Raw genomic sequence first — 14,836 nt, 5'->3', positions numbered from 1 at the left:
TATATATTTGGCTCTCGTACTTCCGTTACATCTGCAGCACTGGCTCAGCTCAATCACACACACGCACCGCATTCGAATGGGAATAAAAGGTGCGCTTAGGGGGAATCGGGAAAATTTAACAAATAACAAAAAATGTAAAATGAAACTGAGAAAAAATAACTAGCGTTTATTTTGATTGATTTAATTTTATTATTGTTAGAACTGCCCATTTTAGTTTTCATAACTTCTGATTGATACACGTTTAGCTCGTTCATTTTCATTTCAGACTAGTGAAGAAATATATCTCTCACTTCGTCATCATCATCGTCATATGTACAGTACGGAATAGTCTTTGCATTTTATCATTTTCGATAGAATTCTTTTGTCATTTGTATTGATTGACTTTTCTCTCTCCCTCACTTCTTCAAATAATTTAATTAGTTTCCGTTTTAGTTTTTGGTTTCAAGCATGAATTCCTAGGAATTAAGAAGATTGTGCACTTGGAAGTTATTGGTTTCATTCAAAGTTGTTGTTGCATTTTTTGGTTTTTCATTTCATCCTTAAATTTCGGTGCGGGGAAATTACGATAGAACAGATGGAACGTTAAAAGAAGTTGAGAATAAATGCTGAATCTGTTTTTTTTTCTAAATATTTTTTTTTCTCTAATGTTTTTGTGTTTTTTTATTTTGAAAACGAAACTATTTGTTGCTTATTCCTTTTTCTCAATTAACCGCTCTATGGAGTTCTCAAATGTTTATAAATGTGGCGCGTTCGGTTCACCTATTCATTGATGCTAAACTTCTTCAATAATTTTTTTTAAATCTACTAAATATTTTCCCTATGTCTCTTTTTAGTAAGTTTGTGATTATGTCATCTATGAAATTGGTATTCGTGCCTATTTCTATATCATTCGAATCGAAATTTTATCAGTTGGTTTTTGATTTTGTACAAATTGATAGGGTGTGTTTTTCTTCATTTACGTACTTGATTGGTTTGGAAATTAGGTGTGTCACGGTTAAAATTCTTTATTTATTTTTTTTTTTCATTTTTGTTGCAAAAATTTTGTGTTTGTGTGCTAGCGAATTAAAAACACAGTAAAAACTAATTTTGAATTTTGTGTTGTTTTTCTTTTCGGAAAACTCAACGCTTTTATCAAAGATGATGCGAAAAGGAAGCTCGAATAATCAAATAAATAATTAGTCTGCCCTGTGAAATAGGTGTCGTCGTTTAAAATTCATGTCAACGTATCTGATTTGTTCTCCTTTATTGCACACAATGCTTCACTTTGCATTGCAGCTGTTCACTTTTTGGCGAATCGTGTTCCAAAATTGTTTGTGTATTTTAGTTGTCTCTTTACATTAAATACCCAATAGTTTATGTTCTTAAGTAAAACTTTACATAGAATATACATTACGTCCGTCGCTCGATCCATGTAACTCGATAAATCACAGAAATAAAGTATTCGATAACTAATTGTTGGTCTCCGCAATAACAATACATATTCCATCATTTTTTATACGGATTTAACACTTTTTTGTTGCTAATTGTTCAATTTTTTCTTCTTTTTTTTGGTATACTTTTTGTTTATAACACGTTTGTTTTGTGTGTGTGGTCAATGTTGCGGGTCACTCGATGGGGAAATCAACATAATTAATTATCAATTAGAGGCAAAATCACGTACGGAATTTAAGGAAGTGCTTAAGCAATTTTTGTTCATTGACCAATCGAATGAAGCATGCTTTTTTGCTTGTTTATATTCCATTGAAATCAATTCGGTGTGGTTTTGAAAAGAAAAACAATATAAAATATAACATTTAGTCATTTAAATAAACAGGTTCATTCAATCTAAACCAGAGTTTTTTTCATATTCATTTTTTTTCATCGTTAAAAACAGTTCTCAAAAATTCCATTTCAAATAGACTCAGTTTCTTTTTTACTTTTGAATCAATAAAAGTTTTGATGAAGGCTTCGAAGAAAAATATGGTGCTCTTTGGAAGAAAAAAGTAAAGTTCTTGACCCAAAACAGTCAATCAGGTGACTGTTGACAGGGCTCATATCATCACGGCAGCTCATAGTAATTTCATTCTTTCTTTTCTTTTTTTTTCTTTTCTTGTGTGTGTGTGTGTTCTCTCTGCATTGTAGAGTGTCAAGAAAAATAGTTCCAATTTCTAGCTCTCTTCTTCTTTTTTTCTACTTAAATTCTAATTTCATTCTCATTTCATTAAATTCAACTAAATGCAAGTGGTTTCACACGATTTGTTCTTAAAATTAATATTCCAATTGTTTTTCTTTGTTGTAAAAGACTTTGGTATTTGTGTGGTTGGTTTTTGATTTCATTTTTTGTTTTCACTACTAATTTGACTAGAAATTCAAAGGACTAGAATTAATTAATTTTTTGTTTGTTTGTTATTTGTTTATAAGGTTATAGGTGTAATACTGGTGAACGCTAGACCTTATTCTCACTGACATTTTACAAAGATCGGTGAACATGGTTGACTCACAATTTATGAAACGTTCACGGATCTCAATCATTCATTCGCCGGACTGATCAAAATGAACGACTTCGGAATTAATGATTTCCATTGAATAAAAAAATCAGGAATCGAAATGAATATAGCCCCCTCTGATAACCGTTTGCGATACAGATTCATTTCATACCCCATAAAGAGAAAAAAAAACTGTGAGTACTGAGGTGAGTGATACTGAGGTAATCAATTCGTCACCTCTGCCATGAATGTGTGGGTTCGTGCAGGTAACTTGGTTGGCCAAGTAGGGCAATTGGTGTTGTGGATTAAATAGAAAGAAAACAAATTAAATGGGTCACGTCTTTTCGTCCAAATTCAGATTTTAAAAACATGCCATCCGAAACGTGCATTGTTATGGCGAGATTTTGCTGCTGTCGCCATCGCCATCGCCGTCGCCGCTGTCACTAATCATCGGCCATCGGAGATCGGGTCGTGCATCATCGATATTGAGCCATTACATTATTGTATCTAATCCAATTTCCAACCGGTTGGGTGTTTTAGTTTGAGTTTTGTGGTGCGCCGTGCGATCATGAGATACTCCGAGGGAAAGTCGAGCATGGTGGTGCAATGAAATGCCAAATTGCACACGGCAATGATGTACTCACAGAATGCGAACGCACTGAATGCCAAATCGTGGCAGTAAACTCGATGCTTGAAGAAAAACACAGCCAAACCAATGGTCGATATGATCGATATATTGAACAGGATCTTCTTGAATTTGATGGATTTCTCCTCGTCGATCAAAATCAAATGGGGCAATCGCTGTACATCGATTTCGTGTTTCAATAATTGACATAGTTTTATTACGATCAGCATGTGACACAACGAACAAACCATAAACACAATGAACACTTGTTCATGCAGAGCTGCAATGGAAGAGAAGGAAAAGAAAGAAAGAAGACACAATGCCAAATGTTAATGCCACTTATGCAAAATAAATGATAGTTGAATGAAGAACTTTATTTTTCTTGCTGCTGTTGGCGCTTAGGCGCACAGCAAAATTTATGAGCCAATAGAAACTTACTGTAGTTCTCTCGGTTGGAAATGTACGTGACACCGCACAGCGAGGTGATTTCGATGATGTGTAACCAGAACGCCAGATTCATGTACAACGTACCTTTACCGTGGACTATTGGATTCTTGACATGGCACAACATATGCTCGTAATAGCTTTTGTAACAAATGGCAATTATAAATCGCGGTCCTACATGCAATGCAATGCTTATTCGCCAAAAATAGATATTTGGACTGATGCCCGTTATGGCGCTTATCGATGGAATAAAATTGAAAACCTGCAAGAAGGGTAAAAATCAATCAAATCAACCATTAGTTCGGTTTTTTTTTCTCTATTTCGGGTACGGAAACAGCATGTATGTGGAAAATGGGGTTAAACCAGAGACGGCAAATGGAGTAGTGGTAAAGAAACAATATATTGAATAACACGAACCCGGCAATGTGTTTCATGTACATCATCGAACTGGAAGACAACGGCACTCACGAAGCAAATAAATAGCGTTACCATTGGCAATGCGGCTGTTACACTGCATATTTCACGAAATCCCAGCATAAAATGCACGGTAATCTAAAAAATGCATGAAAAAGACATATGTACAATTTATTTCATAAAGTACTTTTAATTGTGATCGATTTTTCTAGAATACATTCCATTTGAATATTCAATTTGCCATTACATTGTACACAAGTCAGTACACATTCATTTAAATTTCATGAAATATTTGTTTTTCAATAATTGATTTTTATTTTTCCCATTTAAGCCAGTGGTAATTTTTCTCCAACTTAAACTTTGCGGAACGTCGGGTGAGAAACCCACATTTTTCAATGAAATTGCACCGTTATTAAATGTTCAGAATCGATTTGTCGCGAGGAACGTGCTTGAACATGCCAATATTGTTATTATTTCAATATAAGAGGATATTGAGAAGAAAAACGCGCCACTGAAAACGGCGGGCGATTCCATTGCTTACGCGTCACAACACAATCGTCTAAGTAAATGGTAATAGCGAAAGACGCGTGCTAGTTAATTGAATTGGATGTAATTACGTGCGCCAGTGCAATGTTAATTTCATTTATTTATAATAAGAATTTATTAGGCTAAAAATAGGAATTAAACGAGAAGCAGAACTGAGAAAGCGAAAAAAAGGACAAAAAACTCGTAAATTTTAATTTATGGGAAGGCAATCGCCAAATAGTTATACAAACAGCTTAACAACTCATTCTGCTCGCTCACTTTTGGTTCTCACACACGTACATAGACACACACACATACTCAAGTCACACTCGCTAAACGATACGTATCAAATAGTATATAATAGTGGTACCATTTGTTCAATGTCTGAGCATTTAATTAGATTGCGTGGTTTTGACTCTTTAGTGTTTGCTTACCTTTTCTGTGATTTCCTTGCTGTTAGGCGATTCATCTTTTTCATTGGCAGGAATTTCATCGGGCCCATTTTTGTCGATAGTCATCACTGGGCAAATCAACTGCTGTATTCAATGAAATACATAATATATTGTTGTATAGATTTAGTATAGGGTATATACTATATAAATGGCATTTATTATTGGCTTTCAACACTTGGCGCACTAAAACCCAAATCGATACTCTTCGATTCAACTAACATATGAGCGTATATAAATCAAATGGCTCCGTTACAATTAGATTTTATTTCTCTTCTTTTTCAAGGCGAGTTGAAGACAATTTTCGTCCATGAAATAGTGATGAACTTATAACACAGAATTATGTAATGGAGAAATGATTGCAAACAATAAGACAAGTGTGTTGAATAAGTTTTATTCTAGTTATGTTTTGCAATTGAGTTTGGATTTTCACACACCATTTGATATCTCACAAGGCGCTATTTGAAAGGAATTAAGTCATGTTTTTCAATTTCAATAAAATAGTTCGCACCACCCCATGCTTCGACAATTATAGAGGGTGGGATAAAATGCATTTCTATTTTTTTTTCTTTTACACCTCTCTTTTTCCTTTTTTTTCACTGTGAGCTGTAATTTTCTGCTCTTTTTCCTTGTTTATTTTTGTTTTTACCCCGCGCACACATAAAAAGACTGATCTCGATGATTCGATATGTTTTTTTTGTTGCCTTTTTTCGCTTTCACAAATTCAATATATAATTTATGGGAGTTAGGGTGAAATTCTTACTTGCAAAAAATGTGGTAAGTATGTTTCTTGAGGTACTTTGATTTGCGACTTTGTTTCGATCGCCTGTGTTTTCACTCCCTTGAATGAATCTCTGACAGTCTCTCACCAAAACTGTGCCAAATTGTGTTACAGCATATATATATACGCACAGTCCCACGGCGAACTAAAAAAAATCTCAGGTTCTCGCGTCAAAATTTTGAACGATTTTCGTTGTGTACACACGCAACACCAATTGATTTTAGCAGCAGCACCCAAAAAAATGTGTGTGCTCTGTTCTCGGATTGTTTTGGGAATTTCACTCTCTCTCTCTCTCTCTCTCTCGATCTCGCGTTGATTCAACTCACTTAATTGGTGCTTTCCACTATTTTATTGCGCTTCGTTAATTACATAAATGTTCAATTGGGATAGAATCATAGCTACGACTTTTACGAATTGGCGCTAATCCGTGAATTCAGTCGTCGACAACTAATGTTCAGGTATTTGATTTTTTCTTTTCGTGCTTCTCTTTCCATTTACCGCAACTATTTAGTACATTTTTTGCGCACAGCATTGAATTTTTACTCATTTCCATTTGGTACGCACGCGTATTTCGAGTCTCTCACAAATTCTCAGCACCAGCACATATGGTTTTGAGAGTAACACAACGGATTTTCATTTTCATATTTGACATTTGAACGAATGAGCTCCACTGTGTTATTTTTCTCATTATTCATTCTCTCGCTTTTCCGCCTGCCCACACACACACACACATGCACACCAGCACAGCACTCTCACATGTAGCGACCGTATAAACAAACAGTTCGTTATGACAGACGTCAAACGAAATTCACTCAATTTACTCTCAACAACGCTCTCTGGGCAATTTCATTCACTAAACTCTCGTTGACACTTCACGATTGACAAACATAACCTCATATTTTGTAGAAAATAACCTCTTCAGTAGCAAGCAAAACAAGAAAGAGTTTTTTTTTTCGAAAATGTTGTCAATTTTTCGAGGTATTGCCTCGAAAATCGCACCGAGCGTATCAGTTTTGAGCAATTCACAATTCCATACCAGCGCCATGCTGCAGAAAGAAAAGGGTGACAACGATGGGCCAACACATTTTCTTTCGTACAATGACAAAATGTATCCACCACAAAGACCAGACGAAGAACCCAGACCGGCGGTACGATTGACTTATTACCATTTTATATTGGTTGTTTCAAAAATTCACATATTTATTTCAATATGTTTGTCGTTTTCAGTTTATTTGCCACCAAAAGGCGAATATCAAGTACAGTCCAGAAAAGATGTGGTACATTGCTTGCTTGATTCGCGGTATGACGATTGATGAGGCAGTTCGCCAGCTGCGATTTGTTGCCAAAAAAGGTGCTGTTTCGATATTGGAAACACTTTTGGAAGCCCAAGAAAAAGCAGTTAAAGAGCACAACGTTGAATTCAAAAGCAACTTGTGGGTTGGTGAGTATGACACGAAAATTCTTTAAACCATTGAGAGAAAAAAAACGTAATGAGTTGATTTTTATTCTTCAATTCGCAATAGCCGAATCATTCTGTGGCAAAGGATACGTTCTCAAAGGGATTCGTCGTCATGCAAAACGCAGAATTGGACGTGTGGAATACAAATACTGTCACTATTTCGTTCGTTTAGAAGAGGGAAAACCACCAAAAGACTACTATCGCAACCAAGTCACACCCGAACAGAAGCTCGAAAAATGGCTGGAAGATAAACGGAAGAGAAAGATTTATAATTCCCTGTAACTTACCTTTGAATTGCAAGTTGTTTCATTGTGTACGTTCATCGCTACGTTGAATTTAGAAATAAAAAGTCGAAAATTTTAAACTTGATATTCTTTTTAGCATTTGAATAAATAACATGAATCTTTATTTGAAAACCAGTCAAACAATGGCGAGCAAAAATATTCAAAAGTGAATTGTTAAAAATAAAGTGATATTCATGGAGTTTAGCATTTCACGGCTTCTGCAGTGATCTTGTTGGTGTTGATCAGTGGAGACATTTCTAAACTGCCACTTTTTTCATGACTGTTGTCGTCGAATTCTCCTTCAATTTGATCGTATTCAATGTGAATATTCTTTCCTTGACCTGAAATGATGACCTGTTCGAGTGTTGGCGGCAAAATGATGTTGAAGAGTTTCGATGCGGTGGAAATTTTCTGCATGCCTTTGTCCTTTCTCTCGGCCCTTCTACCTTTCTTCTTTGAGTTGCTTTGGCCAGCTTCGCCCGAATGTATCACCTTAATATGAAAATCCAACTTTTGTTTCGTGCTCAGCTCCATTGTGCAACCATCGTATGTGCATACAAACTTGCGATTCTCATGCTTTGACTTGTAATGAGCGAGCATGTTCCGTTTCTGAAGGAAAGATTGTGCACAGCCTTCAAACGGACATGGAAATACCGTTCGTTCGTCGAGATCCGTATGTGTTTTGCAATGTTGCTTTAAAACACGATTCGAATGGAATTCCCTATGGCAAACTGAGCATTTCAGATCGCTGTTCAAGTGTGCCTTGTGTTTGTGTGCCATAAGCAGAGACCATTTATCAAATGTCAAATCACAGTGATCACATTGCCTGGTCCGATGTGATTCGGCATGCCGTCTCAAACGACTCAACAGCAAAAAGCCTTTTCCACATTTATCACATGTGTACCAATAGGCTCCCGTGTGTGAAAACATATGCTGTTTCAATTGCGTTTTCCGTCGAAACTTTTCATTGCACGTTTCACATTCGAACTCGCGTGGCTTTTCCGAATGGACCAAATTGCAATGCTCTTTCACAGTAGCTTTGGATCCAAAGATTTGAGCACAGGATTCGTGCGGACAGTACAGAGCCTTCTTTCCCTCGACATGAGCAGTTCGTTTGTGACGCTGCAAATGTGAATTGGTTACGTACTCTTTGTGACAATTTGGCTCGGTGCATTTGAACTTTTTCACTCCGCTATGGGTAAACTCGTGCGTGTCTAGTCGATCTTTTCGTCGGAATTCCAAGTTACAGCCAGGAAATGTGCACTTGTATTTGAATACTGAAAAGAATGGTGTCCTCTTCGATTTGTCGACGGACATTGTATTTAAAAATGCATCAACTCGTTATCTGGAATAGGGAAAAGAAAAACTGTTTTTTTAGACCTTCTTATAGATGTTTTTGAATATAATTCAAAGAGAAAATATCAATTGGTTTCAAATTCTCATAGTATTTTATATGAAGAAATTGATTCTTTTCTATCAGAAGAAAGTTTCACATTCTAACCTTGTTTGCACACGAATAAAACTAAACATGTTTGCAATTTTGTCTTTGTTGTTTAGAGCCCTGAGTTGAGCAAACCATGTGTTTCGTGCCGTTGACGTTTCTTCTATTCTTTATTTATTTCGCTTATGTATTAAATGTGCACCAGTTTCTCACCCCAGTCGACAGATGTCGCGCGAAGCTTACATTTCGGAACAGTCAAATTTATATTTCGTATCGATGAGCCCCAAAAACAATGAAAAATAAATTATGTTGAATCCAATTCCATGATTCGTGTGTGTTTCATTCATAAATTCCAGTGTCACCATTCTCTAAAACCGACTATCAATCAACATAGCCTACGACGACGTGTATGACAACGAGTGTTCAATGATCTATGTGCTCCGGCACTGAAATGGTTTCTCTGACGGTAAAGCAACGTAGAGCAGAAGTAGACACCAAAAATTCTTGCGAATGAAATAGCAACAATGAACAAAGTGCAAGTGTGACTGCTCGATAGAGAGAAATACCAATGGAGAGCATAAAATACACGCATGTAAAACCGATAGAATTACATGTGACCGAAGCAGTAGCTAAATCATAAATATGGCTCATAGCGTTAGATTTGTATTTGCTTGCTATTATACCATTAGCTTTAGGCACTATTTTGGATTTCTCGGGGAGTTACACGAACTTGTTTTCAGCGATCATGTTACATTGATTCAAGAAAATCTCTTCCAGGTTCCCTCAGTGAAAAAAATACACGATATTTTTAAATTGATGCGATACATGTTTACCATTTAGTTTTCATCTGGGTTTATTACTCGCATAGGCCGTAATAAAAATGTGAGACATGCTTTTTTCATTATTTGTTTAAGGTCGAGCATCAAGACGCGTTGTTTTTTTTCAGCACAATGTTATCATTCTCGTTGTAAATTGGACGAAATTTACCGAAATTTCATTATTTACTCTTTGATAAGAGCAGTATAAAGTTGTGAACGAGAAGAAATCTTGCGAAGTAAGTCAGAGCTAATCAATTTATATTCGACTAGACTGGCAGCTAGAGCTTCGGAAACAATAGTCTTTGGGTTTTGTAAATAGTGTGCAAAATATCTTATTGACAAGTTCACCAGCTAGTGGAAGTGATAAACAAAGCTACTATTACAATAAGTATTGGGTAATAGATAAAAATGGGTGAATATTCCGAAATTACCGAAATGGATGACATACAATGCACCAAACCGTGCAGTGGAGCTACATTAATTTGGCGAAATGTGAATGTTTACACAAAAGATAAGAAAAATGGACGAGGAAAAATGAATCTAAAGCAAATCATAAACAATTCGACGGGATTTATTCAGCCCGGCACTTTGATGGCGGTTATGGGATCAAGGTTCGGGCGATTTTTTATCAATTAAATTGTGAATATAAAATTTGAGTAATGTAATGAATGTAATCGATTTTTATAGTGGCGCCGGAAAAACTACACTATTCTCTGCATTGGCGTTTCGGAACATGGGTAATTGAATGATCTCCTCGATGAGAGCGACTTTTATTTTGAGAAGTGTTCTAAAATGTCATAACAATTCTAGCTGGAACTGTCGTAAAAGGTGAAATTCTAGTAAACAATCGACCAGTTGGACCATTTATGCATCGTTTGAGTGGCTTCGTGCACCAAGAAGATATCTTTGATGGCACTTTAACAGTTTTGGAGCATATGACTTTTATTGTGAGCATTGCTTCTTAAAAAAAAAAGACATTCTAAATACGACGATTCTGAAACCTCAATCGTTTTAGGCGAATCTTAAACTGGACAAGCGGATCAGCAGACAGAAGAAGAGCTCTTTAGTGAATTCAACATTGGGCAGGGTCGGCTTATTACATTGCGTCAATACTCGAATCGGGGATACTGACAAAGGCAAAGCGCTATCCGGTGGAGAGAAGAAACGGTTATCTTTTGCTGCGGAACTTCTAACCAATCCAGTTCTCCTTTTTTGTGACGAACCAACCACGGGATTAGGTAAATGATTTCACTCCTGTAAATTGGATTTAGTTCAAAACAATTTGGAATTGAGAATGAAATTGAAACGAATCAAAATACAAATCGATTCCCGTTCTATAGATGCATACAGTGCGCAGCAACTTGTGAGCATTCTCGTTCGATTGACAAAACAAGGAACGACGATCATGTGCACAATCCACCAGCCTTCGAGTCAAATATTTTCCATGTTCCACAAGCTATTACTTTTAGCCGATGGTCGTGTTAGTTTTATCGGCACTCCTGATGGAGCCATTTCATTTTTCTCATTGTAGGTATTTCAAATGGAGTCGATGTTAAATATCGAATAAGCAAATTGTTTCAACTGGATACATTTGAATAGTTATTACTTAAAGAAACATGTGTCTTCTTTTAGAAATGGATATCAGTGTCCTGCTGCATTCAATCCCGCCGACTTTTTGATTGGTGTCCTATCGAAGACTGAACCGGGACAAGAGCCAAACAATATTGCTCATCAGCTTTGTGATGCATTCGAAGCGTCTCGCAAAGATCAAGTGAACGAACGACCGAACGGTTTCGTTATCGATGAGGATAATAAGCAGTATGAAATTCAAAAACCGCTTTGGATATTCACAGTTTATTGGTTGATCTATCGGAATTTTCTGATTGTGGCGAGAGATCCTTCCATTCAAAAACTACGGATTGTACAAAAAATTGTGAGAATTTATGTTTGTTAAATTTTTGAACGAAATGAACTAGAGAATGTATTATTACGTAAACGTTTCGATTATAGGCAATTGCCATAATGGCCGGTCTTTGTTTCTACGGTTCAGTTAGCTTGGATCAGTATGGCATTCAGTCGGTGCAAGGAGCTTTGTTTATACTGATATCCGAAAATACATTTGCGCCGATGTATTCAGCACTTAGTCTGTTCCCCAGAAGAGATCCATTGTTCATACGTGAACGACAGGCAGGCTTATACAATACACTTCAGTACTATATAACGAATGTTGCTGCATTGGTGAGATTAACGAAAGTTGCGATGACCAATTGTTGTTTCATCACCTTTAATTTAATTACAGATACCTAGCTTGATTGTTGAACCCTTCATTTTTACCATAATTTTGTACTTTTTGGCTGAACTCAGACCAACATTTTACGCAATCTTCATAACATCGATAGTAACAATTATTGTTATGAATGTTGCAACAGCTTGCGGTAAAAGTTCTATGATTTTAAACAAAAATTGGGTAAAGAATTCCGGTTAATTTCAAACATTTTTAGGTTGTTTCTTTTCAATTGCATTCAATTCGGTGGACATGGCCATTGGATTTCTCGTTCCGTTCGATGTTTCTCTGATGATCACTTCCGGTGTCTTTATAAAACTCAAGTAATTTCCGATCAAACAAACAACACGCAAAATAAGACACTAAACCATCTTATCAAAATCATTTCAGCTCCATTCCATATCCGTTGAATGTTATTAAGTATGTATCTTGGATGAAATATGCCAACGAAGCGATGACAATCGTTCAATGGGAAGGCGTTACCAACATAAGTAAACAACATCGATTCACAAATTAGTTCAAGTTTTTATTATTTCTAATTCGGACCTCATTTCATTTCATTTGACAGCTTGTAATTTTGAAGCTCAATTGCCGTGCATTGGATCGGCTGAGGAGATCTATAGTCAATTCGATTTTACTGAAGACGATTTCTACACTGATTTCTACGCCTTGGCGGCTTTGTATTTGGCATTCAATATTCTTGCTTTTCTGCTACTATGGCTCAGAGTTAGGAAACATTGATGTGACAAATGATGTTAAAACACTTTATTTCGGACGTAATGAATATGCTGGTCGGTCCAGTTGAATTTTGAACAACAGACAGTTTTTTTTATTATTCGATAGAATCTATTCTGTGGGAAGATACATCCAGTCTCTAGACTGTTATTTTTATTGGTACAATTTTTTTTCTTTCCCTTCTTTTTTATCCATGATTGGTGATGTTTTATCGTTCGGCACTTTTTCAGCTGTAGTCATTTTTTCAGCTGTAGTCAATTCGTCCTTCACCACAAATGTGCTGCTTGCAATGGCTGGGTCATTGATGTCAAAGCCGGCCGCGGGTGCTTTCTCAGGTGGTGCGTCATCATTGGAGTTCACTCGTCTTTTGTACGCGTTTAATCTCTGTCGCTCTTCCATCAAATTTCGGCAAGAATTTCGGCAACTGTAAAGAGGAAATATAGGAATATACAAAATCTGATATGAATTTTCATTTATTTTGCCCAAAAAACTTACAACCCGACAATACTGTCGGTCAAATATATCTTGAGAGCGTCGTCGATCGGTATAGCCGCCAAACCGTCTTCATTTTTCGCCTTTTCGTTATGCTCGGAAATGTTGCCAAGTGTATTTCTGAGATTTCTCGTTAAGCTGGACAGCAATCGATCCATACTTTCTTGAACTTTTGGTTGTGTCATTTCTGTGGAAGAAAAAACAACAGAAAATGTTTCACCTTTAGTAAATCAGCAATAAATATTCGATTTGTCAAGCTGAATCGAAAGCCTATTGAATTGCATTTCGGACCGGTAATGGCGTCAATGTCATAAAAGGTCAATGAAAGTGATAATTTGCACAATATTCATTTCCGATACACCTTACCTTATTCACAATTTTTTTACAATAATAGCAATATCCTTTCAATTGATATGAACACTTAGATGAAATGAAAAAAAAAATGAGGAAATATTTCAATGCAAAACGACACAAACGAATTTTATGTTAAAATTCAACGGAGCCGACAGTGTCAACGAAAATGATGTGAAGTGTGTTTGACAAGCAAATGATTCGAAATAAAATCCAACTACATTGGAACGCTAGAGATTAATATTGTTCTTTCAGTGCTACACATACTCGCAACAGGTGATGTAATAGTGTGCGCTGTGCGTGTGCATAGCAACGGCGACATAGAACATTCAAATACAAACGCTTGACCATTCGAACGAAAGAAAGGGAAAGTAAATGTACTAAAGCCCAAATCAATGCCATTCTATTTTGTCACGTATCTGCAATCCATATCGATGCGTTTTCAATGACTTTAGGTGTCGCCACGCTCGCATAAGACTAACAAATAGTTTAATTTAAAAGAATTTAGCGCATATTTTTGAAAGTTTGTATTTATTTTTTCAGCAAACCATTATTTATTTGCTCAAACAAATAGCAGTGTTATTTTATAAATGATGTAAAATGAAATGTAAAGAAATGCAATTTATGACACATATATTGCAACACATTACAAATTTTGCTCCTGCATTGCTTCCAATTCTCCATAAATTCGATCAATCTCGCTGGAACTCATTTGCTCCATTTTTAAGCACTATCCTTCACTTGAACATCACCATAAGGATCACTTTTATTCATGAAGAAACGATGGATAAAATAACTCAACATTGGGACTATGTAAATTTCTGTCCAAAAAATGTCTCCATCATGAAACATCTTAGCTGAATAATTCCGATTTCGGGTATTTTTCCGCCATCCACTGATGTTTAGCATCAATTAAAATAGTCATTGATGACTTTTTGGGATAATTGATTTTCGCTGTCTCAGAAACTTGAGAAAAATATCATTCTTAGAACAACAACTTTCGAATTGAATCATTTTAACATTCGCGAAAATAGTTTCTTATATGGTCATGATTCATTTCAGCGCATATATTCATTTATTTATTTATTTATTTATTTATTTATTTATCGATCTAATACAGACCCTTTTACAGTATTTGCTTATCTCTAATTGCCTTAACATAACTGTTTCTATCATTATTATTCGCGTATTGTAATTAAGTTTCGTTAAAATGTCTAACTGCTGACCAAAAGGACTGATTTATTAAGTAATCACTTGTAAACGTTGGTA

General features: G+C 35.9%; 5 protein-coding genes across 7 annotated transcripts; 2 read left to right on the top strand and 3 right to left on the bottom strand.

The window, feature by feature from the left end:
* Window positions 1–1,818: 1,818 nt before the first annotated feature.
* Window positions 1,819–6,148, bottom strand: LOC129567705 (post-GPI attachment to proteins factor 2-like). The gene is made up of 5 exons (XM_055444879.1): window positions 5,686–6,148; window positions 4,908–5,009; window positions 3,952–4,086; window positions 3,529–3,796; window positions 1,819–3,370 (listed from the first exon to the last, which is right to left on the bottom strand). The coding sequence occupies exons 2-5, from the start codon at window positions 4,989–4,991 to the stop codon at window positions 2,973–2,975; spliced, it is 885 nt and encodes a 294-aa protein (XP_055300854.1). The 5' UTR covers window positions 4,992–5,009; window positions 5,686–6,148; the 3' UTR covers window positions 1,819–2,972.
* Window positions 6,149–6,468: 320 nt separating this feature from the next.
* On the top strand, window positions 6,469–7,531 carry LOC129567706 (39S ribosomal protein L22, mitochondrial). The gene is made up of 3 exons (XM_055444880.1): window positions 6,469–6,851; window positions 6,931–7,144; window positions 7,227–7,531. Exons 1-3 carry the CDS (start codon window positions 6,663–6,665, stop codon window positions 7,442–7,444), a joined length of 621 nt encoding a protein of 206 aa, XP_055300855.1. The 5' UTR covers window positions 6,469–6,662; the 3' UTR covers window positions 7,445–7,531.
* On the bottom strand, window positions 7,520–9,083 carry LOC129567704 (transcription factor IIIA-like). Its single transcript, XM_055444878.1, has 2 exons — window positions 8,948–9,083; window positions 7,520–8,791 (listed from the first exon to the last, which is right to left on the bottom strand). The coding sequence occupies exon 2, from the start codon at window positions 8,761–8,763 to the stop codon at window positions 7,648–7,650; it is 1,116 nt and encodes a 371-aa protein (XP_055300853.1). The 5' UTR covers window positions 8,764–8,791; window positions 8,948–9,083; the 3' UTR covers window positions 7,520–7,647.
* A 503-nt stretch (window positions 9,084–9,586) lies between these two features.
* Window positions 9,587–12,807, top strand: LOC129567703 (protein scarlet). 2 transcript variants are annotated; one of them, XM_055444876.1, is made up of 13 exons: window positions 9,587–9,769; window positions 9,834–9,941; window positions 10,108–10,316; window positions 10,393–10,442; window positions 10,516–10,652; window positions 10,721–10,943; window positions 11,046–11,232; window positions 11,338–11,638; window positions 11,716–11,943; window positions 12,005–12,140; window positions 12,207–12,312; window positions 12,380–12,480; window positions 12,558–12,807. In XM_055444876.1, the coding sequence occupies exons 3-13, from the start codon at window positions 10,114–10,116 to the stop codon at window positions 12,728–12,730; spliced, it is 1,845 nt and encodes a 614-aa protein (XP_055300851.1). In that variant the 5' UTR covers window positions 9,587–9,769; window positions 9,834–9,941; window positions 10,108–10,113; the 3' UTR covers window positions 12,731–12,807. The 2 variants fall into 2 exon arrangements, with proteins under 2 accessions (XP_055300851.1, XP_055300850.1); XM_055444875.1 differs by lacking the exons at window positions 9,587–9,769; window positions 9,834–9,941 and having other exon boundaries at window positions 10,050–10,316.
* On the bottom strand, window positions 12,740–13,845 carry LOC129567707 (uncharacterized). 2 transcript variants are annotated; one of them, XM_055444881.1, is made up of 4 exons: window positions 13,583–13,798; window positions 13,220–13,403; window positions 12,965–13,148; window positions 12,740–12,870 (listed from the first exon to the last, which is right to left on the bottom strand). In XM_055444881.1, the coding sequence occupies exons 2-4, from the start codon at window positions 13,399–13,401 to the stop codon at window positions 12,745–12,747; spliced, it is 492 nt and encodes a 163-aa protein (XP_055300856.1). In that variant the 5' UTR covers window positions 13,402–13,403; window positions 13,583–13,798; the 3' UTR covers window positions 12,740–12,744. The 2 variants fall into 2 exon arrangements, with proteins under 2 accessions (XP_055300856.1, XP_055300857.1); XM_055444882.1 differs by having other exon boundaries at window positions 12,740–13,148; window positions 13,583–13,845.
* Window positions 13,846–14,836: the final 991 nt, after the last annotated feature.

The sequence above is a fragment of the Sitodiplosis mosellana genome, unplaced genomic scaffold (genome assembly GCF_009176505.1).
Source record: "Sitodiplosis mosellana isolate CC-2019 unplaced genomic scaffold, AAFC_SMos_1.0 Smas_scaffold_12, whole genome shotgun sequence".
Classification (NCBI taxonomy): Eukaryota; Metazoa; Arthropoda; class Insecta; order Diptera; family Cecidomyiidae; genus Sitodiplosis; species Sitodiplosis mosellana.
Note: the sequence above shows the minus strand (reverse complement) of the source record. Positions and strands in the feature narration are given on the sequence as shown.